Source organism: Aquarana catesbeiana, linkage group LG11, assembly GCF_042186555.1.
Source record: "Aquarana catesbeiana isolate 2022-GZ linkage group LG11, ASM4218655v1, whole genome shotgun sequence".
Taxonomy (NCBI): Eukaryota; Metazoa; Chordata; class Amphibia; order Anura; family Ranidae; genus Aquarana; species Aquarana catesbeiana.
Genome location: NC_133334.1, coordinates 56,441,207 through 56,464,401, shown reverse-complemented (window position 1 = coordinate 56,464,401; position 23,195 = coordinate 56,441,207). Strand labels below are relative to the sequence as shown.

General features: G+C 41.1%; 1 protein-coding gene across 3 annotated transcripts in view; it reads left to right on the top strand.

Annotated features, from left to right (window-relative positions):
* The window catches only part of SYT9 (synaptotagmin 9), a 305,962-nt gene extending 283,087 nt beyond the window's left edge, over positions 1–22,875 (top strand). For 2 of the 3 annotated variants that reach the window (XM_073604460.1, XM_073604461.1), the window contains one exon: positions 17,221–22,875. In XM_073604460.1, the coding sequence (XP_073460561.1) occupies positions 17,221–17,289 (69 nt within the window). In that variant the 3' untranslated portion in view covers positions 17,290–22,875. The remainder of the gene's footprint in view (positions 1–17,220) is intronic. The other variant, XR_012236519.1, reaches the window with a different exon arrangement.
* Positions 22,876–23,195: the final 320 nt, after the last annotated feature.

Genomic DNA, 23,195 nt, shown 5'->3' with positions numbered 1-23,195 from the left:
GCTTCATCGGACCTGCAGCGGACTTTTTCGGTCGAAAATCTGACGGACTTTAGATTTGGAACATGTTTCAAATCTTTCCGACGGACTCAAGTCCGGTCGAAAAGTCCGCTTGCCTGTATGCTAGTCCAACGGACAAAAACCGACGCTAAGGCAGCTATTGACTACTGGCTATCAACTTCCTTATTTTAGTCAGGTCGTACGTCATCACGTACGAATCCGTCGGACTTTGGTGTGATCGTGTGTAGGCAAGTCCGTTCGTTGGGAAAGTCCGTCGGAAGTCCGCTGAAAGTCCGTCAGATAGACCGTCGGACCAGTCCAGTCAAAAAGTCGTGTGTACGCTGCATTAGAGTGCATATGTTCCTAAAATTTTTAGATAGAAAATGTGCAATAATTCAACTAAAATCTCTTGTATGACAGTCTAAAGAAGTCCTAAATCCAGTTGTGATGCAAAAACATAATAAATTAAACAAAACGTTCCTTTATCCTCCCTAATTGAGGCAAATCCATCTTCATGTGCGTCTCACATAATCCCTCTCCCAGAGACTGCAGCTCACAGTGATAGTTTCATCAACAGAGGCAGTGCCATCAATCCAGAAAGCAGTGGGCAGGAGACGAGGTTTGGCCAGCAGCTGATTGACTAGCTACAGGCTTGGGGGTCAGCCATGACCAGACTGATAGTCACCTCCCCGCAACATCTTTTCCCATTGTATTGCATGTAGGCACAGAAAATGGCAACTTTGCTATGATATCAGGAGCAGTGCAGCTTTGTTGCCACACCATCAAAAGAAATTTCATTAGGTGGACTTCACTGAGGGATCAGCAGGTATTTACGGGACTTTGCAGGTGGACTAAGAGGAAACCGTAAGTGCACTTTAAAGTGATTGTAAAGTCTCTTTTTTTATATAAAAATAACAAACATGCTATACTTACCTGCTCTGTTACTGTGGATTTGCACAGAGCAGCCTGGATCCTCCTCTTCTTGGTGCCTCTTCTGTGCTCCTGGCCCGTCCCTCCTGTTGAGTTTCCCCCCCCCCCCCCAACAGCAAGCAGCTTGCTATGGGGGCACCCAAGCCGAGCTGCAGCTCCACATGTCCATTCAGACACAGAGCTGTGATTTGGCCCCGCCCCTTCTCTCTTCTGATTGGCTAACTGACTTTGATTAACAGCAGCGGGAGCCACTGCTGTGTCTCAGCCAATCAGGAGGTACGGCTGAGACACTCATGGACATCGCTAGACAGAGATGGGGCTCAGGTAAGTATTAGGGGGGGCGAGGGGGACTGCTGCACACAGTTGGCTTTTTAGCTTAATGCATAGAATACATTAAGATAAAAAACCTTCTGACTTTACAACCCCTTTAAATAATAAAATGCTGCAGCACATATTTTTAAATGGGGGGGGGGGGGGCAGAGTTTTTAAGCCTCTTTCCTCAGTGAACACAAGAATTGAGTTAGGAATTTTCTTCACTGCTCTGTGCATGCCATTAACTTATATGTACGCTATAGCACCTCAACATTGATGCTACAGTTCCTGTTGAGTGCCTTTGACAACCCTCCGTTTGGTATAACACTAAAGCACAGGTTGACTGACGACATCAGACAGTTACTGACAACAGGCAGGTACTGGTCTATTTCCCTGTATATCATAAGATCATTTGCCCTAAATGTTGTGTTGATCCAGCCTCTTTGCTTTGTTTTACCAACCCTGATGAAACGGCTCTTTAACCCAGAAATGCATTGGCTTCAATTTTGCTCCTTTTTTTTTTTAATTAAAAACAGAGTGTACTTAAACTTGTACCTACATGCACCACCACATCCCATACACCTATGGTGTCTGCATTTTCTACTCTGTGGTCTTTATTGAAGGACATTCCGACTTCTCAGTGACTGAGCGGCTCTCTTGTCCATAAACCCAATAGGCTAGTTCATTGCCACCTCGAATGAGACTTACAAGTCCAGCACAACCTTAAAGAAGAACTTCACAAATACTGTAGCTACTGACTTAAAAAAAAAAAAAAAAGGTATGCCAGTTATTCTAACCAATGAGGGTCCCTAGTACCTACAATTTGGATATGGGAGCCAACATAGGTGTGCGCAGCCTGTTGTATTAGGGTGTGCACCTCAAAGCTCCAACACATATGCCTTTGTAACATATTAACCAGCCTCTTCCCCACTCTTCATCCTAAAACAATGGGGGGGAGCAGGTGAGCACACAGGGAGACCTGGGCAGCAGAAAGAAAAGGAACTGGGACAAGAGGGGTGGCATACATTGGTACCAATCACCTGTATTTTCCTCCCGTGGCAGCTGAACAGGAAGAAGAGGAGAAGCCTACTTTCAGCTGCTGCAGAAGAAAATACAGATCGGTCCCTTAATTTCCACTCCAGCCGCCTATCCTGTCCAGGTTCTGGGGGTCGGCAAGTAAGGATTGCGGCTTACCTGTCACCTGCCCACAATTGATGGGTTGCCAACTCCAGGATTAGGGTGTGCCCAGGCACATCTGGCACACCCCTTGCGCACGCCTATGGGAGCCAACTGTGTCTTCCTGAGGAATCATAGCTGGCTCCCTACTGCACATGCACAAGATCACACAATGCTGCGGGACTGCTGCTGCAGGGAAGGGGGGGGGAGTGTGGGTAGGTGGCATGCCTAAGTGCACACCATTGTTGTCTAGGCATGGATGTATGAGTAGGTCCCTGTAAAAAAAGTCAAACATTTTAGGGCATGGGGAAAGGAGTTGCGTGAAGGCCCACTTTAAATTTGGTCTTCAAACAGTAAACGTAACATTATCATAGAATTATTTATATTACATTTTTAAATTTTCAGTGAATAATGTATAAATGTTACCCATGCTGTGTTCTGGACTGAACAGCCTGACCTTTTCACTGCATGCCGCTGACTGCAGGTCAGCTATCTTATTTTGGTCCAAAGTTGAATCCTGTCTATACTGATTTGTAAAGTCTTGAAGTCTGGGAATTCAGTGGTTGTAAGGGAACCCAAGCTAGAGTGATGGAGGATCTGTTCTCAGATATGCCAATCTACAGCTCTGGCTATACCGATCTGATTTTAGAGGAAAAAGAGAAATCATGAAGGAACTGTGATCAGATGTACCAGTTGATGGGAAACACTTTCAGCTGATCCTTCTATGCTTACCCTCTACCCTGGGAGGCCTTAGTACTGATAAAACCAGAAGTAGTGGATGTAAAATTATGGTTGTAGCAGTCAGCAACTTTCTGGTGATGGGCAAGGTAAAGAGACCACTGCAAATATTTTCCTGCCTTTCACTCTATGCGAATATAGTTATTTGCCCAAATATGGCAGCTTCTGAATGCACTACAAAACAGGAAATGTAAAGAATGAGTGGATCGTACTGTGGCAAGGGTTAGCAACTTATTAGTGAACTGCACACTACAGAGGCCACTGCAAACTATTTCCTGTGCAGTCAGCTAATTTAAATAGATTAACCTAGAAAATTGGAAATTTACTTATTAATTTATCCTTACAGGAATCTATCTCCTTCTTTGTAAAGGGAGGTTGTCAAATGTATTCAGAATCAAGGCCGGACACATTTGATCAAACTGAGCAACTTCACAAGTGCTCTCTGGGATTTATAGTGTTACTAAACCCACAACAGTAAAATCAGTCTGTATATGCAGTAAAGCATGCTTATTATACTCACTGTGAAAAAGGGGTTAACCTCCCTGGCGGTATGATTATTTCAGATTTTAGGTGCTGAAAGCGGTACCATTATTTTGCACAGAAATTTGGCGTTTTATATTGTAGGCCTGTAATTCTTAGGAATAGTTCACTTAAATCTGTCCAAACAAGAGTCTAGTAGACATCCCGGGTATGATAAAGTTTGAAAAACGAAATAAAAAATTATAATATAATAAATAACTATAAATAATTATAACAAATAATAATATAATAATAATAAAAATTATATAATAATGTAATCAAATCAAAAACACTGAAATTTGCTCAGTTGCAGAATTGTAGCTTTTGCTACTTTTAGTGTTTGATGACGGATTTCCCCACAAATCACTATCGCTCAATTCTGCAAGTGATTATAATTTATTATTTTTTCTAGCTGGTCTAAAACCACTTTTGATGTAAAGAGACAGTTTTGGTTGCTATGGACAATCTCCAGTTTCCTGGCAGAAAGAACAGTTTTTATATATATAAAACTGCATTCAGGACACTGGGCAGACCGCTAGGGACAAAGGGGATGTGTCATTATTTGATACAGTACTGTAATCAGTAAGATTACAGTATACTGTATCTATACTGTGTGTTTCACTTTTGAATTTACCGCCGAACTCTGTCCCCGTGCGTCGCAACGCTCGTAGGGAACGGAGCTCGGCACTGTGAATCGAGCGAGACACAGCGGCTCGCCGATCACAGCGGAGAGGCATCGCAGGAACCAGGGGACAAGGTAAGTAAACTCTTCCTGGATCCTGCGATGCAAGCCCGAGTCTGGCTCGGGGATACCGCTTTTGGTATGAAAAATCCACCCCGAGCCAGACTCGGGAATACCGCCAGGGAGGTTAATCCTCTGCATTGTGTAAAAAGGCGGTTTGATCCTGTCTTCTCTGACCTTCCCCTTCTTCCACTGTCCCCAATCCATCTCTTGATAATATAGAGCCTTTGGAGTCACTCTGCACATGCTCAGTTTGATGTGTATTGCTAGAGATTTTTTTTTTTTCTTGGGAGGGTGCATGTGACTATCACAGGGCCAATCAGCACTGTTCAGACAGAGGGTCAGATATCCTGCAGCCTCATAGGACAGTCAGAGTAGAATTAAAACTCCTCCTACAAGCTTTAACCAGACACTCATAGAAGTCATAGGAGTGCTATATACTGCTGATGAGAAAATGTATTTAGCAGTTTATATTTACTAAAGTAATTGCATTTCCATTTTCTGTGTACTGTGGGAGACCAGATATAGTGCATGCAGGGTCCTGGGTTTAGTAACACTTTAATGGTCAATTGACATGAGGTGTGGGCCAGGTGCCTAAAGTGACATTAAAAGTGACATCTTTGTTTTCCAAAAATAATCCATATACATCTGCTACTTGATGGCCCTGTAATCTATTTTTCAGGAAATAATTTTGTACTGTGTGTTTTTTTGCCTCCATGTAATATCCTCTGTGAGTTCCCAAACCTATGCTTTTCCTTCTAACTTCCATTTGTTTGAGATGAGCATTGCACATTAGTTGTGGTCATGTACACTGCTCTATGCACAGCACACGTCCCATAGTCCATAGTGCATCTCAGAAACAAACAAGAGATGGTGACTACTTTCCTGCATACAGTGGGACCATGGAGAATGAAAACAGCCACTCTCTATTAGGAAGTTGGATCACAGCAGTAAAAACAAAAAATCTATAAAAGGCTCAGAGCAATAGAAGGTACTTTTTAAAATGATACTAAAGGATTTTTTATTTAATTTTAAACACCAACATGTTATACTTGCCTGCTCTGTGCAATGGGTTGCACAAAGCATCCCAGATCCTCCTCTTCTTGGGTCCCCTGCTGGCACTCTGGGCTCTTCCCCCCTGCTGAGTGCCCCCATAGCAAGCTGCTTGTCCATGGATTCACAGAACGGGGGTTAGTCCTGTCCCATGCTCCTCATTACTGGCTGTGATTGAGTCTGAGCCAATGAGGAGGGAGAGACCCGGGAGAGCAGCTGCTCTCATGCACGTCACTGGATCAAGATGGGGCTCAGGTAAGTATTAGGGGGGCTGGGTGTGTAGCTGCACACAGAGGGTTTTTTACATTAATTTATAGAATGCATGAAGGTAAAAAAAAACCTTCAATCTTTAGAACCACTTTAAGTTAATACATACTTGAATTGAGGTTTTTCTTTTTGAACCTAGTGTCACTTTATGACACCCTCCTACCATAACGAAGACCTTAGCCCTACTCACTTCTAGGGCAGGTAAGAAGCAAGAGCCTTTCTTCATGGTGCTTATATCATAGTCCTAAATGGAAATATTCAAGTGGTGTCATGCACCAAGCACCTTCTTCACTTTCTGCTTGATCAGTACTTATGGGGCGTACACACGGTCGGACTTTTCGTCTACAAAAGTCCGACAGCCTGTCCGACAGACTTCCGGCGGACTTTCGGCGGACTTGCAGCAGACTTTCTAACGAACGGACTTGCCTACACACGACCACACAAAAGTCCGACGGATTCGTACGTGATGACGTACACCGGACTAAAATAAGGAAGTTGATAGCCAGTAGCCAATAGCTGCCCTAGCGTGGGTTTTTGTCCGTTGGACTAGCACACAGACGAGCGGATTTCGGGGTCCGTCGTAGTTACGACGTAAAGATTTGAAGCATGTTTCAAATCTAAAGTCCGTCGGATTTGAGGTTGAAAAAGTCTGCTGAAAGTCCGGAGAAGCCCACACACGATCGGATTACCAGCCAGCTTTAGTCCGTCGGCGTCCGTTGGACTTTTGTAGACGAAAAGTCCGACCGTGTGTACGCCCCATAAGACAAGCAATATACTTCTTCCATTCTTCATTTTGATGCCATTGTGGACAGGGAATGTTTGCTGTCCAACCCCAAGGCCATGTTATGGACTATGAGAGAGTTCAGGACCTCAGAAAAAACTAATATGTGTTTGTACTTGGGCATTCTTAGAATAAAGCAACAAATATATTTGCCAGCAAACCATGGATCTTGAGCCAAAACAGTTTAAAAGTGATAAATAATTACAGCGCTCGCAAAAGTGCATGAATCATTCCATTGAAAAACTTCCAAAAAAAATCAATCAAATAGTCATGTTGAAATATTGCCAAACGTACCAAATAAAGGTGCTTAAAGTGGTTGTAAACCCTGTTACACCACTTGTACCTACAGGTAAGCCTATAATAAGGCTTACCTGTAGGTTCTGTAAATATCTCCTAAACCTGCACTGTTAAGGAGATATTTACCATATACGCTTGTGCCAACTTCATCGGTGCATGCGCACTGAAGAAACGGCTCACTCGTGTGGTTTCTTCAGCAGCATGCCATGACTGGCGGCTCCGGCGGAGTGACGTCATCATGGCTCTGGCCAATCACAGCGCCGGAGACCGCACACCTCCAACTCCGGGAGACATGTCGCCGGTCACAGCGGTGTGCGGGGACCTCTGCAACAGCTTCAATCTATGGTAAGTATTTCAAAATGAGCTAGTATGCGATGCATACTAGCTCATTATGCCTTTGTCATACAGGGTTTGTTTTGTTTTGTTTTTTGCAAACATACAAAAATTCGCCCGTGGGACTTTAAATGAAGTGTCCATGGTGATCACAGAAAAATAACAAGAGTATAGAGATGACAAAATTTATTGTAATAATATAACATCCAGTACAAGTCATGAACATCGGTGACACATACATAAAAAGCAGCAGCATGATAAATTGGTCCTAAAAACATAGCCATCATGACATAACATCAAAATATAAAAAGTATAAACAGTACAGATATACATGCTACATCTCTAACCCGACGCGTTTCGCGAGCTCTCCTCGCATCATCAGGGGCTGATGTGTATATCTGATGTCTGTAATAAACAGATAAAGAGTATATTGGAGTATAGGTTATGGTAGGACAACAACATGAAGCCAGAGTAAGTAATCCAATACCCACTTGTCAGGCGTGGAACCCCGAGGGGGCGGCCCCCAGGTGGGGGGCAGCGGGGATACATCTCCCCCGGGAGCTGAGGGGGAGGAGACCACCAAATGGACGTCCAGGATCAGGCAAAGGGCTGGCACGGCAGTTGAAAAGAAGAGAGGGATGAACCCGACTGTCACCCAAGATGGTTGCAAAGTGTATTCACTATAATGAAATAAATAGCAAAATGTATATGTATCTAAGGTAATGGCGGTAACCATATCTAAGGAAATTGACAATATTATACTGGAATGTGAAGAATACAGGGTGTTCAGCAGAGCAAGAGGAAACAGAAAAACAAAAAGCGAAGACAGAGAAGTGGTGAGAAATTGGTGAACCCAAGTGTTACCCATGGACCTAGCAGGGCATACTCCATGTCAAAGCATATATAAATGTGTATAAATATATTGGGATGGTGAATGACACAATCTCCCAAGTAACCCATGAGTCCTAAATGACATGAAATACCATAATGAGATGCATAAATATATGTATTGTATGACTAGAGTTGTTAATGTCGCCCTGTGGTGGGAATGTAGTATGGTAAACTGGAGTACAGAAAATGCAGGAGTGTCCTGCACGGCATGGGGAAATGTGATGTGGAAAGAAGGTGCATGTGAGGGAAAAAAGTGAAGGAATGGAAAAAGGAAAAGGGAAAGGAGGAGAGAAAGGAAAGAGAGGAAAGAAAGCAAGAAGAGGAAAGGACAGCCAAGAGAAAGGACAAGGAAAAATACATAGAAGAGAGAAAGAAAAAACATGCAGACGGCCAGAAGAGATTACAGATAAACGGAAGTAAAAATCAATGGCAGAGTGTGGCTACAGGGTGTACCTATAAGAGTAAGAGGTACACTGGTGAAGTAACATATAGCGATCTGTGTGTAAGGGTGGTGCTTACCAGTGTGCTCTCTTGTGAAAATGTGAAGGACGCCAGATAGAAGCAAAAGAGACTGACCATGCCAAAACCCCCACCTTAAATATCCGGACGTCCGCCGTAATCTCCGCCCCCAGCGTCATACAGACATCGGTGAGGGGGACCGCCCAGCCATGTCCGCCAGAGAGCGGCGGAACGCCGCAGAGGTCCCCGCCCAACGTCCAGCTGTTACTGTGCTTGGGAGGTGGGGACACCGCCGTATGCGGAAATCTCCCACTGGAGCACAAGGCATGACGCCGATGCACAGGTGGCTCCGCCCCCTCTGGAGTGGGGAGGCGGAGACAGCAGGGGAACACGGAGGCAACCCCATTTGTGCATCGCAGCTCCCGGGGGAAACGAGCCGCTACCCCCAGAAGGGAGCCACACACACGGAGCCAGGCCCGCAAGTGGGAAAGGAAAGGTCACCTAAAGGAAGCCATATCCAGATGTAAATGAATAGTCAAAACAATGTATGTATTTATTTGAACTGGATCTAGGAGCAGCGACAGACTCAGGGCATTTAGGTGTCTACCACCTGGATTGAACAGAAACAGAAAAGTCTGAGAGCTGCTCCCTAACATGAGACACCTCCATCCCTATATTGCGCAAACATACAAAAATTCGCCCGTGGGACTTTAAATGAAGTGTCCATGGTGATCACAGAAAAATAACAAGAGTATAGAGATGACAAAATTTATTGTAATAATATAACATACAGTACAAGTCATGAACATCGGTGACACATACATAAAAAGCAGCAGCATGATAAATTGGTCCTAAAAACATAGCCATCATGACATAACATCAAAATATAAAAAGTATAAACAGTACAGATATACATGCTACATCTCTAACCCGACGCGTTTCGCGAGCTCTCCTCGCATCATCAGGGGCTGATGTGTATATCTGATGTCTGTAATAAACAGATAAAGAGTATATTGGAGTATAGGTTATGATAGGACAACAACATGAAGCCAGAGTAAGTAATCCAATACCCACTTGTCAGGCGTGGAACCCCGAGGGGGCGGCCCCCAGGTGGGGGGCAGCGGGGATACATCTCCCCCGGGAGCTGAGGGGGAGGAGACCACCAAATGGACGTCCAGGATCAGGCAAAGGGCTGGCACGGCAGTTGAAAAGAAGAGAGGGATGAACCCGACTGTCACCCAAGATGGTTGCAAAGTGTATTCACTATAATGAAATAAATAGCAAAATGTATATGTATCTAAGGTAATGGCGGTAACCATATCTAAGGAAATTGACAATAGTATACTGTTTTGTTTTTTGGGTTTACAACCACTTGAATTGCTCCAATCCTTATAAAGTGCAGTGGTGCTGAGCAACGAGCTGTCACAGAGACTGAGATCCAGTTCCTTCTTTTTATTTTTGGTGCATTTACCAACTTATGATTATCATGTTGGGGGAGATCTCCATTGGACCTTCTGTGAGTTGCCATTCCTGGCAAGCTTTAAGGCTTGTATGACCCCTAGACTGAAAGGCTAGAGGTCCATTTCATCTGGTGAGTGGGGATACAGGAGGGGTGTGTGCCACATCACAGAGGTTTGGAGCACTACTGCACTTTATAAGGATTGGAGCACTTAAAGGGGTTGTAAACCCTCGTGTTTTTTCAGCCTAATGCATCCTATGCATTAAGGTGAAAAAACTTCTGACACTGATCGGCCCCCCAGGCCCCCCGTTTTACTCACCTGAGCACGTTCGTTCCCTCGGCGGAGACGACCTTCTTTGCCCGGGGTTCTCGGCTATATCTCGGTGCAGCCATTGGCTCCCGCTGCTGTCAATCAAATCCAATGACGCAGGCACCGGGGGCGGGGCCGAGTCTGGCATTCTGTGTCTATGGACGCAAATGCTGGACTCGGGAGCATGCCCGCAAGGTAACCCCCAGGGACAGTACTTCTCCCAGGGGGTTTACAGATGCGAGGAGGAGCCGCGAGAACGGCCGGGGGACCCCAGAAGACGAGGTTCGGGGCCACACTGTGCAAAACGAATATAGATTATTTCTTAGAATGGAGGGCCCAAAAACACATGGTTTTCACATGGTGGCCCTTTGCTGACATTGGGGGTTATTTACTAAAGGCAAATCCACTTTGTACTAGAAAGTGCAAAGTGCACTAGAAATTGCACTGAAAGTGCACTTGGAAGTGCAGTTTCTGTAGATCCGAGGGGGAGGAGGTAGATGCAAGGAAAATAAAAAACAGAATTTTAGGTTGCACATGATTGGACAATAAAATCAGCAGAGCTTCCCCTCATTTCAGATCTACCCCTCAGATTTACAGCGACTGCACTTCCAAGTGTACTTTCAGTGCAATTTCAAGTGTACTTTGCACTTGTAGTTTGCACTTGTAGTGCAAAGTGGATTTGCCTTTCCTAAATAACCCTCTATAAGCCCCTCCATTGAAAACTGAAGGAATGTATGGACCGGACAATAGCAACATCAATAATGGTATGCAAGTATATTAACTTGAAAATGGAATATTATTCACACATGGTGTTTTTCGAATGTAATCATGACGCTTAGTCTACAGACATAACATCGACATTCAAACTTTCTATTTACAGGTTTTTTTTAGACAGACGGGTCTCTTTTTCTATTGCCACTGATTTCCTTTTCTATATACAGTATTTCAATTACTTCTACATGGACTGCCCCTATGATTGAGCCTGTTTGTTAAACTATACAATGTGCTAACCCCAAGACTACAGTTTTATAAAGAAAAGTACAATAACGTAGCTCCTGGCATCCCGGATTCCTGCACTTGCTGGGGCTGTTGAATGGAAAGGTCTTGAAGTGAAGATATAAATAAAAGCCTGTCCCGGGTCTCGAGAGATCTCAGAGCTATTCTAGCATTGAGAACAAGTAGAGGATGACTGCCGACTGTCACTGTATGTTAAATATCTCTACTCACAGCTTGCCAGTCATGCCAACTTCACTATTCCTTAAAGATTTAGCCTGTAACTCATACAAATATTCATATATTTATCATTCAACTGCAGCTGCTTGTTAGAGTTTTGTTCTAGTGTCAGGCTATGTTTAGTGAAAGGCGTACACCTGTGGTACACATATAGGGGCCCTGTGTTCACTAGGGAGCCAGAGTTGACGATCAGGTCTTTTTTCCATGCCATGTGTTTTCATTTTCTTGAGATTGCGATAGAGAGAGTTCACAATTTTTCTGTATTTTCTCTAAAAGTCAATATCAGAACAATGGCGGCCATTAACTGAAAATCATTTTTAACCAGCTATTCTAAATTATTTCACTGTGTTTGTTTAAATGCCCTAGATGGGAGACCATGTCAAATTGTATCAGCTGCATGCAATCTAATCATATCAAACTCTACGTAACTTGTTTACATAGAATGTGAGCTTATTCAGTAAAATGGTGCAAGGTGCAAAGTGACGTACCATTAGCCCAAGGAATCCATCTTGTATCTTGCACTGTCCTGATTTAGTCAAATAAATTCTTATTGTGGTGTTTTTGTTAATAGGATTTTTTATATACGGTATATTTGCTAAAGAACAGAGCAGATAGACAAGAACAAGCCTAACAACCCCCTCATCCCTGAGATTCTTAAGCCAGCCACTCCCACCCGCTCCACAGCCTGGCACTGGAGGGGCAGAGTAGAGAGCCAGTGACTGACAGTGACTAGCTCTTTGCTCGTGGAACACTGAGAACCGAGCGATCAGTGGTGTTTGATCACTAGGTTCTCATTCTTATGCCTCGTACACACGATCGGACTTTCCGCCAACAAAACCATGGAATTTTGTCCGAAGGGCATTGGCTCAAACTTGTCTTGCATACACACGGTCACACAAATGTTGGCCAACAATTACGAGCGTAGTGACGTACTAGACGTACTACGTGGTTTTTCAGCTCTTTAGTGTCACCTTTGGGCTCCTTCTGCTAATTTCCTGTTAGTAGAAGTTTGGTGAGTGTTGATTCACGCTTTCCTTTTCTCGTTTTTCATTTAGTGCTTTTCAGTTCGCGCTTTTCAGTTCGTGCTTTTCAGTTTGTTTCTGAACGGCCGTTTGTCAACCAGACATGTTGCGGAATCGGAGGAGATAACCTGTTATTATTGGCCTTGGAGTTATTGCTTTGACATTATTTTTTTGGTTGAATAATGATTTGATTTGGTATATTTTCTATATTTTTGGATGCATAGAATGCACTTTTTGGTTAAAGCGGTTGTATACCCGCAAAATTTTATTTTTATTTTTTTTACCCCTGTAAAGCAAAAGGCATAATGAGCTAGTATGCACCGCATACTAGCTCATTATGAAATACTTACCTTAGAACGAGACGTCGGTATCTTACCTGGTCCACGCCGAGGGAGCTGTCATGTTGCCCAGGCATGTCTTCCAGGTATCGCGGTTCCAGCGCTGTGAGTGGCTAGAGCCGCGATGTCATCACTCCTGCGCATGCGCGCGGGAGACTTCTTACCCGGCAAGGTCCGGCAGTTGCCAGGCCTTCAGCCAAGAATCCCCTGTGCGCATGCGCCGCTGCAGTCAGCGGCACATAGCGAGGGGAATATCTCCTAAACCGTACAGGTTTAGGAGAGATTTTTTTTACCTACAGGTAAGCCTTATTATAGGCTTACCTGTAGGTAAAAGTTACAAAAAACACTATACAACCACTTTAAGTTCTATTGGCAGATAGCATGTCTAATTTTATTTGTTTTATTTTTTTAATGCACAATAAAAAAATTGTGCAGAATAATACTTGGCTATGTGTTTTACTTTAAATGACAGTTTGGGAGTAGGCAGTTACATTTTAATAAAATACAATCTAAAATTAACAAGGGACACCAACATAGTTGTAGCTTTGATCTTATAAACTACGGGATAACGGTGTTGTGGTAACTTGCACAAAAAAAAACAAAAAACGTAATAATATTATTCTTGAAATCACTAGAAAAAAAAATTTCTTTGAAAATTTGTTTGCAATAACTCCATCAGTATCACCAGCAAAGCAGCTTCATTATTATCCCATTAAAGAAAAAGAGAATGTGCGCTGAATTTGGAGATTTCATAATTTGCCACGTCATGAATTTTTATTGTTTGTACTTTGGACTTTTGTCCGATGGACTTGTATACACGCGATAGGAAAATCCGACACCGCACATTTGTTGGCGGAAAATTTGAAAACATGCGAGCCAACATTTGTTGGCGGAAAGTCCGACAACAATTGTCCAATGGAGCGTACACATTGTCGGATTTTCTGCCAACAGCCTGTCATCACACATTTCCCATCGGAAAGTCCGATCTTGTGTACGGGGCTTTAGAGCCGGCGAGGGACAGTTGATGCATCAGACTAATGCTGCATTCATCTAGGTGAGTACATTTTTTTTTTTGTTAACCCATACTTCTCTTTTAACCTTCACAGTGCTAAAACAAAAAAAAAGCCATTTAGGACAATATATTGTGGCTCTGAAGGAGGCAGAGCATGACTTTTTTTTACCAGAAGCAACCCCCAGCAGCTAATGTAAACCACATATTCAGCAAGTACAGATCTTGCCAGAAATGCAGTGCCCTTATCGCTTTAATGCACTTTCATCAAAACACACATTCTATAGAGTTTAATGGTAGCACACCCAAAACACATGTAAAACAAACTTAAAGCGCAATGCACCGCACAGGTGTGAAGCTGAAAAGAAAGTAAAACAATCTTATCCTTGTTCTTATAGCGGAGTTCCACCCAAAAGTGGAAGTTCCACTTTAAGCACACTTTACCCCCTGACATGCCACATTTGGCATGTCATTTTTTGGGGAGGGAGCAGGTACCTAGTTTTGACAGGTACCTGCTCCCACTTCCGCTCTGGCCGCCTAGGCGGCTCAAGTGGAAGTTCTCCTCTCCCCCTCCCTTCCTGCAATCTTCTGGAACATGTCATGGGTCCCAGAAGTTTGCCCAGCCATTGAGGAGGGGCAGCTCGACTCGCATATGTGCAGTGTGCACCCAGCTGTGAACCTGAAATGTCTGGAACTCTGCTTTAAACTACTAATCCCATCACCGTACACGTAATGGAGATGAACAAAAGCAGACTTATTGTCCAGATCACAAATTCATCAAGCACCAGACCCTTTTTTGTTTTCTTAGTTGGGAGAGCATGGCTAACAGTGACGCCATTAATGACCATTTCAAGAAAAACACCATCACTCAACCAATAAAACTCAACATTTTAATGGGGTCATACTGCAAAAAAAATGTAGTTGTGTTATGGTTTACTGTACATATTTTCACATTGTTTTGAGGTTCATTGGTTGAGTGCTAGATTTTTCTTCAAATATTTAAAGTTCAGTCTGGATGTCACCCATTGCTCCCTCCATTAATATGGAGGCGTGATTGTTGTCACCATAGACCAGGAAATATGTTATTTTACCAGATCTAGGGATTGCTAATCTGCGATATATTGCATTTTTGTTTTTTTGTGATTAGGTATGCTTTAACTACAGTTGAACACACATTAGTTTTACTAAGTCAGCTAGTGCCGGATTTAAACCTTGCAGGGCCAAGGGCACTGGATGTTAACCATTGATATAGTGGATGAGTGATTGTTGTCACCAAAGACCAAAAAGTGTGTTTTTTTACCACATCTAAGGATTGGTACTCTGTGATATATTGTATTTTTGTTTTTTTGTGATTAGATACGCTTTAACAACATGTTAAACACAAATTGTTTTTACTAAGTCAGCTGACTCATAGATGTGCATTGTGAGAAGGAGCAATAAAGCACAACCATGCCTATGTATATACAGTTGTATATTTATTCAAAATCTACACACAAGACACACATTAACACATATTATAAATATTATTTTCAGCATAGGAATATCTTTTGCAGATTTATATAAAAAAAAAAAAAAAAACATTAGAAGACTATATGTTCTCTTTATGTAGGATAAGTCTGATGTTTTAGTGATGTATTCCTTACCTCTGCAGACTATAGATAGGACATCGGAAAAATAAATAAAGCAGATGTCCTCGGGAGACGCAAGCATACCAAAGTAAATAGCAAGCATTGTGTATTACCATTGAAGCGATTATGGAAGATTGATTGGCAGATAATTAATCTCATTGACAGATATTTAATGTCATGGTTGTAGAGGTGGCCTTTACTGAATGGACTGACAGACAGCTATGGCACCTTTTTTAAAGTATTGCTTAATGAACATTTAAAGAAAAATTATTCCTCCATCCCCAGAAGCATTGCATGTGGGAAAAGTAGATGTGGTAGAGGTAGCACATCACCAAAAAAGGGCAAGTAGTCAACGTTCAGGTCTTCTAAAAGCTTTTTTCTATCAAGCAATGCACAAACTGTATAAAATTTAGATGTGGTAAACTGACTGCTTGTTCATACTTTTTTTAAATCAGATTCTTTTTATTGATTTTTAAAAACATAAGAAGAGAAAAAACTCTTCCTTACAACAAAAACAAAAACATACATCAAATTGCATTGCCAAGGACATATTATTATCCAAACATACAATCAATCAGCTTATGTTTCCTGCAATATTATGGTATATATAGGGTTACAATCAATCTATGAAGACAAATCTTTACGTATCTATACAAATTTCAGCTTTATCTCGTATTTTCTATGATTAGTAAGTGTGTCCTTTTAGTACTTTGTTCCCCTACCCCGCTCCCGGTCCTTCAACGGACAATCGGTCAGTGTAGAGGTGCTTGTTCATACTTTAACATAACTGTAGTATTTCCTGAATGACATTAGCAGTTCACTGATTCAGTTTCTGTGTTGCTTAAAAATCAAACTTTTGCCTGGAGTAAGTAGAAATCTGCAGGCAAGGAAATGCACTGTTAAGGAATTTGGGTACTTGCAAATTTACTAACGTGTCTTAATTTTTTTTTCCTTTTCCCTATCCTCTGGTCCAATCTTACCTACCATCTTTCCCTTCCTTCCCCTCCCTTTCTCCTATCCCTTCCTTTCTTTCTCTCGATACTTTCTTACCTCCTCCTTTCCTCTCTATCACCCACCCATTTTCTTCTTTCTACTTTCCTTCTATGCCTTCTCCACTCCTTAATTTTTTCTCCCATTACTTTCCCTTTGCTCTTCCATTCTTCTTTACCTCTTTATTTGCCTCCATGTTACATCCCTTTTTATTTTCTCATCCCTCCCACCTTAATTCCTTCTTCCACTACTTTCCTTCCACGCCTCCTTCCATTCCTAATGTCTTCCTCTTTTATTTCCCTCCATGCTTGTTTCCTTCCTTCCTCCCATATTTCCTTTAATACTTCCATCCTTCTTTTCTTGTGCTCTCCTTTCTCTCCATTCTTCTTTCCTCCTCTTTCCTTTCTCCTTCCATCTCTTCTTTTTTTTCCTTCCTACCTTCCTTTCCAACTTAACTTCCCTTCTTTTTTCCTTCCTTCCTTCCTTCCTTCCTTCCTTCCTTCCTTCCTTCCTTCCTTCCTTCCTTCCTTCCTTCCTTCCTTCCTTCCTTCCTTCCTTCCTTCCTTCCTTTCCTTCCTTCCTTTCCTTCCTTCCTTTCCTTCCTTCCTTTTTTTTTCTCTCCCTCTCACCCTTCTGTTTTTCTATGCCTCATTTCCTCCTTCCTTTCTCCATCTATGCTTTTTTTTTCATTCCTTTCCTTCCTGTCCCTACCTCTTCTTTCTTATTCTTTCCTCAGTGGTCTGCTCAAAATGCAGCAACTGGAAATGGATCTTGCAATTCACTTAAGGGTCCACCATCTCCGTGAAAGAGGCCATCAGAAGGCACAGTTTGAGATAGAAGCTTCCAGATGGAGCAATGCGTGAGCGCTGGCTTTTCAAGCTGTTTGCGTTTTTGTCACTCCTGAGAGGAAGAGTTGTCCGGATGCTACAAGATATAACTTGGGATTGTTCATGAAAGTCATTGCACAGGAAATAAAGGGTGTAACCCATAGCAGTCAATCACATCTCCTTTTTCTAGCTGTGTTAAAAATATACATTCCAAAGGGGTTATTAAATCTTACAGATTTCCTGCCTGTGCACTGGTTTTCATTATGAGGTCCATCCACTCTAAACTGAAAGTTCAATTGTGGATAAATACTGGTAGGTTGATTGACCTTCAATCTTTTAATATCTCTAGGGAACTCCAGCAGCAAAATATATGAACCTGGGCCATCCACCGGCTGTGGCCAGTATAAGGTGTCTCCCCATGTCTGTAGAATTTTTCGCATCAGAGAGAATACATTGTGGCTAAAGCTGGAAAAAAGATCTTGAAGCTGGAGTCTCCATGAGATACAAAAAACAAGTGGGATATTCAGCCCACGACTATCCTACCATAACGTCATTATTATTTTTGGTGGACTGTCCCTTTAACATCCCAAGACATGTTATTTGTTATTTTGTTTAAATTCCTCCCAAGTCTTTCCTTTTTTGGGTCATGATGACATCACTAGTTTTGGAATGTTTTTCAATGGCATGCTGCTTAGATCCACATATATTTCCTGATCACATCATTATCAATAGGCTGTGTTGGTTTGGTCTAATATTGGTTCATGCTCCATTTCTGATTACCTTATCTTCTTCACTTTCTTCTTTCCATATGTTCTGTTCTGTTTGATATTTAGTCCTCCTGATGTCATTCATGGTCCTACATCCCCTTGACTGCTTGCAGTGCCAGTAGAGGTGAACTTGCACAGTGCAGATATACTGGCAGCATCATCAGTGAGCTGTGATTGGTCAGCTAGGGTTGGTTCAGTGGTCTGGACCACAGGGGCAGGCAAAAATAGGCCCTCCGCCTGTTGTGGAATCACAAGTTCATCACACCTTTGCCACTGGGATTAACGCTTATGGCTGTTAGTGCCCTGCAATGCCTCATGGCACTTGTAGGTGCCGAAAAACAGCTGGAACTCCAAAGTTTGCCTACCCCTGGTCTAAAGAATAGTAAATGTAAGAGGTTTAATAACAGTTGTGTACAAGTGTATATAAAAGTTTTAGTATAATGAAGAGTCTCCAGTCATTTAGATCAACCTATCTAATTTAACCTATAACATCTATCTCATCTCAACCAGGCATATGTCAAATCAAAAAAAAAATGCTTATAGAATATATGTATATTTTCACTTGGTTTATCTTTTTAAAGATGCTGAAAGTAAAGAAAAATACTTAAGTAATAAAAAATATAACTTTCTGCGCTGTGAAAATGATAGCTAATTAGTGGTGGCTTTCACATATAAGTAGTATACCCAGAACTTAAAACAACATATATATATACCAAAAAGTGCAGCCCCGATATTATTCACAAACAATACAGTGAATAAATCTCAGTCCATATACTGTATCAACATAAACAAATAATCATAAATCCATGTGATTATTTAGTGAAAAAATCTAAAAATCAAATACAAAGTCCAGTGTGATGAAAAAAGTGATTAGAAAGATGCAAAGCCTCCCCACCTGAAGAGACAAGCCTTCCAGAGTGTTCAGAGGTCAGCCATCACCTCCCCATAAAATTAACACTCACCAGATGTGACAGCTGCTCTTACAGCATTATTCACGCCTGTGTCTTTAAGACCAATATCCACTGCTTGTTGACAGATCCCACCTGATATCCACGTCAGCACTAGTGAGGGCATAATTATGTGAGGCTACATAGATATGGAAAAGGTTGACACCAGAGGACCCCTTGATAACGTCCTATTGGACGAAACACATCAGAAAAGCTGCTAGTGCTGATGTCACGCTGATGTCCGGTCCCAGGTCAGCAGCCACTTTACATGTAAGATATCTACACCTTTTTAAGTATGTTTTTAATGCTACATGGATTTATATTAAATGCTACACTATCGAAGCATTTCCCTGGCTCTTGGTAAGCCTTATTTACTTCAGCTTGAATCCATCAAGGAGTTTCTTCTGAAGTGGATATCGGGTGGGATCTGTCTACCAGCAGTTGATTTTGGTCTTAAAGACACAGGCGTTAATACTGCTGTAAGGGCAGCTATTGCATCTGGTTTATCCTTTTAAAGATGTTGAAAGTAAAGCAAAAATACTTAAGTAATAAAAAATATAACTTTCTGCGCTGTAAAAATGATAGCTAATTAGTGGTGGCTTTCACATATAAGTAGTATACCCAGAACTTAAAACAACATATATATACCAAAAAGTGCAGCCCCGATATTATTCACAAACAATACAGTGAATAAATCTCAGTCCATATACTGTATCAACATAGACAAATAATCATAAATCCATGTGATTATTTAGTGAAAAAATCTAAAAATCAAATACAAAGTCCAGTGTGATGAAAAAAGTGATTAGAAAGATGCAAAGCCTCCCCACCTGAAGAGACAAGCCTTTCAGAGTGTTCAGAGGTCAGCCATCACCTCCCCATAAAATTAACACTCACCAGATGTGACAGCTGCTCTTACAGCATTATTCACGCCTGTGTCTTTAAGACCAATATCCACTGCTTGTTGACAGATCCCACCTGATATCCACGTCAGCACTAGTGAGGGCATAATTATGTGAGGCTACTTAGATATGGAAAACGTTGACACCAGAGGACCCCTTGATAACGTCCTATTGGACGAAACACATCAGAAAAGCTGCTAGTGCTGATGTCACACTGATGTCCGGTCCCAGGTCAGCAGCCACTTTACATGTAAGATATCTGCACCTTTTTAAGTATGTTTTTAATGCTTCATGGATTTATATTAAATGCTACACTATAGAAGCATTTCCCTGGCTCTTGGTAAGCCTTATTTACTTCAGCTTGAATCCATCAAGGAGTTTCTTCTGAAGTGGATATCGGGTGGGATCTGTCTACCAGCAGTTGATTTTGGTCTTAAAGACACAGGCGTTAATACTGCTGTAAGGGCAGCTATTGCATCTGGTGAGTGTTGATTCTATGGTGAGGTGATGCCTGACCTCTGAACACTATGATCTGATAGCCTTCATGTGGGGAGGCTTTGGATCTTTCTAATCACTTTTGATTAGAGTTTTTTATTTTTTAACTAAATAATTACATGGATTTATGAGGATTTGTTTATATGGACTGAGATTTATTCACTGTTTTGTTGGTGAATTATACTGGCAGAAAAATACCCGATGATCTGCCAAACGTTTATTCAGCTATTAAACCTTGTTGTAGGTTGATAATACGCAGCATTTTTGTAGACTGGGTGATGTCAGCACTGATCAGTGTCTTTTGAAAAACGGATCAATCACTTCCAGTCTCAAATCTCTGCAATAAAATGGCAAATTTTTCTATAGTCTAAACACTAGCTAAATAAATGATTTGAAATAGCACAGGAAGAGTACAAGAGACTGTAAAAGGTTTTTGTTTTTTTTTGGTTTTTTTACACTTTTCAAACAGATATAACAAAATGTTCCAATGGTATTCTGTATTTAACAGACTAAAATAAGCAAAAAGGAGAAGTTCATTGTTAGGGTTTGTATGTAGGCAAATTTCTGTACTCAACTTTCTGCAATTCCATAGACAGTTCTCTGGACACCATATCTGATAGCCTTTTCCACAGAAATGTATTGACTATTTTTTGTTGGTCAAAAAAATCTCAACCTCCCCCAATAGTTTAGGCTTGGACCTGGCATGCAGAATGTGATAACACATGTGCATAGCCAATTTTTACAAACTCGGGCCAACCTTCCAACACATCTATAAAAACCAATGCAAACACAGGAAGAGCATTCAGACTCCATGCGGTGTCCTGGACAATATTAAAAACCAGGAACCCCATTGCTGCAAGGCAAAATAATTAAGCCTCTGTGGTGCTCCTGTAAGGTTTTTTATACACGTTTACAGTTTATGGCTCCATAGACCATGTAGTCTTTCTGAAGATGGCTTATTATTTGTGAGGAAACAGGGAAAGGAAATTAAACAATACTGCTGCACAAGGTCGCCAAAGCTTTATTGGTCATACTACTCTTTTGGGTCACAGGAGTGCACTTACTTGTGCTCTCCTGTGATCCTGAATCAGCCGACAGTGGGCTACAGCCCAGAGCCAGTCCAAACTCTGGAAGGATTCTGAAAATAATTTGGGGATATAGCCAGATGCCTGACAGGCAGATGGCTAAGCCTTCTGCAAAGCCCGGTGCTCCAGAGAGCACTGGAGGGGTAGAGCAAAAAGCAGTAACTGACAGTCACCTCTCTCTTCTCATTGAAGACTGAGAACGGAGCAACCAGCAGTTATGTGATCACTCAATTCCCGGGCTTAAAGCCGGAGGAGGACAGCTGCAGCATTACACCGATGCTGCAGCCATAGAGGTCAGTATGTATGTTTGTTTTTTTGTTTTTTTATTCCCATACTTCTCCTTTGCGTACATGTGCATTTTGATGAGCACAGATGGGAAACATGGGCGTAATACATAGCACTTATTTTTAAATGTCTACAATACTTGCCATTTCCCAGATTTGTCCATAAACCAATTAGGACCTTTTTAAAATGATAATCATTTTATTTCTACCTAAGAAAACATACACACATAAAATTATCATATTATATTAAGTAAACTGATCTTTAGGATCACAGTACAGGATCTTGCATTGGGAAATATATATACATATATATATATATATATATATATATATATATATATATATATATATATATAATTATTATTATTATTATTCAGAATTTATATAGCGGTTTGCTCAGCGCTTTACAAATTAAAGGCAGGCATTACAGTTACAATACAATTTGGTGCAAGAGAAATATATATATATATATATATATATATATATATATATTATTGCTTAAAGCTGAATTCTAGGGAGCTTTAAAAGACACAGATGAATGCAGAAGAGCAGGACTGGGAGCCAATCAAGCGTGCTGCATGCGGATGTGTTGAAAAATGTTTTCGCACAGCTTTCATCTAAGATTCTCACATTTTTCTTATTAAAAAAATGTGTGAATCCTAGGTGATATTTGTGTAAATCTTTTGTAAAAAAAAAAAAAAAAGTGTAAATAAATCCTTACAATATTATATATTTTTTAATTCTATAATGTTTATGTTGGCAATTATATATATTTTTTGTGTTCAAAACTGCAAATCACAGCTTTGTATTCAAATGTATTTGCCTGGATTTAGACACTAAAATAGTAAGAAAGTATCTGATTGGTTGCTTTGATTTCTGCATTGTGCAAGCTTGCCCCTTGGTTGGTAAATAACATCCAAGAAAGAACACTCTCAGTAATGTCACACAATATGGAAAGCGTGTCCAGATTCTACTGTGTTGTAAGTGATGCATGTTTCATCCTCATACGACATATGAAAGAAGATATAATGTACCATTACAGATTTTCCTAAATTTTATATAAAGCGTCAGTCTGAGAAACACATATTGTATGTCCTGAGTTTCATTTCTATAGACCTAGTAAGTATGATAAATTTGTTCTTAATAAAAGAAAATGATGTATTGTAAGCAATGGCTTAGTGTCAGTCCACTGTCTTTGGCATTTTCACTGAATAGGAAAAGATGAAGATAGATATATATATATATATATATATATATATATATATATATATATATATATATATATATATATATATATATATATATATACTTTTTTTTTTTTTCCAAACAATAACCATGTACTGCCTACCTCTAAAATATTTTCTTGCGCAGGCAGCTGATTTTTTGAGAAGAGTGAGACTCTAT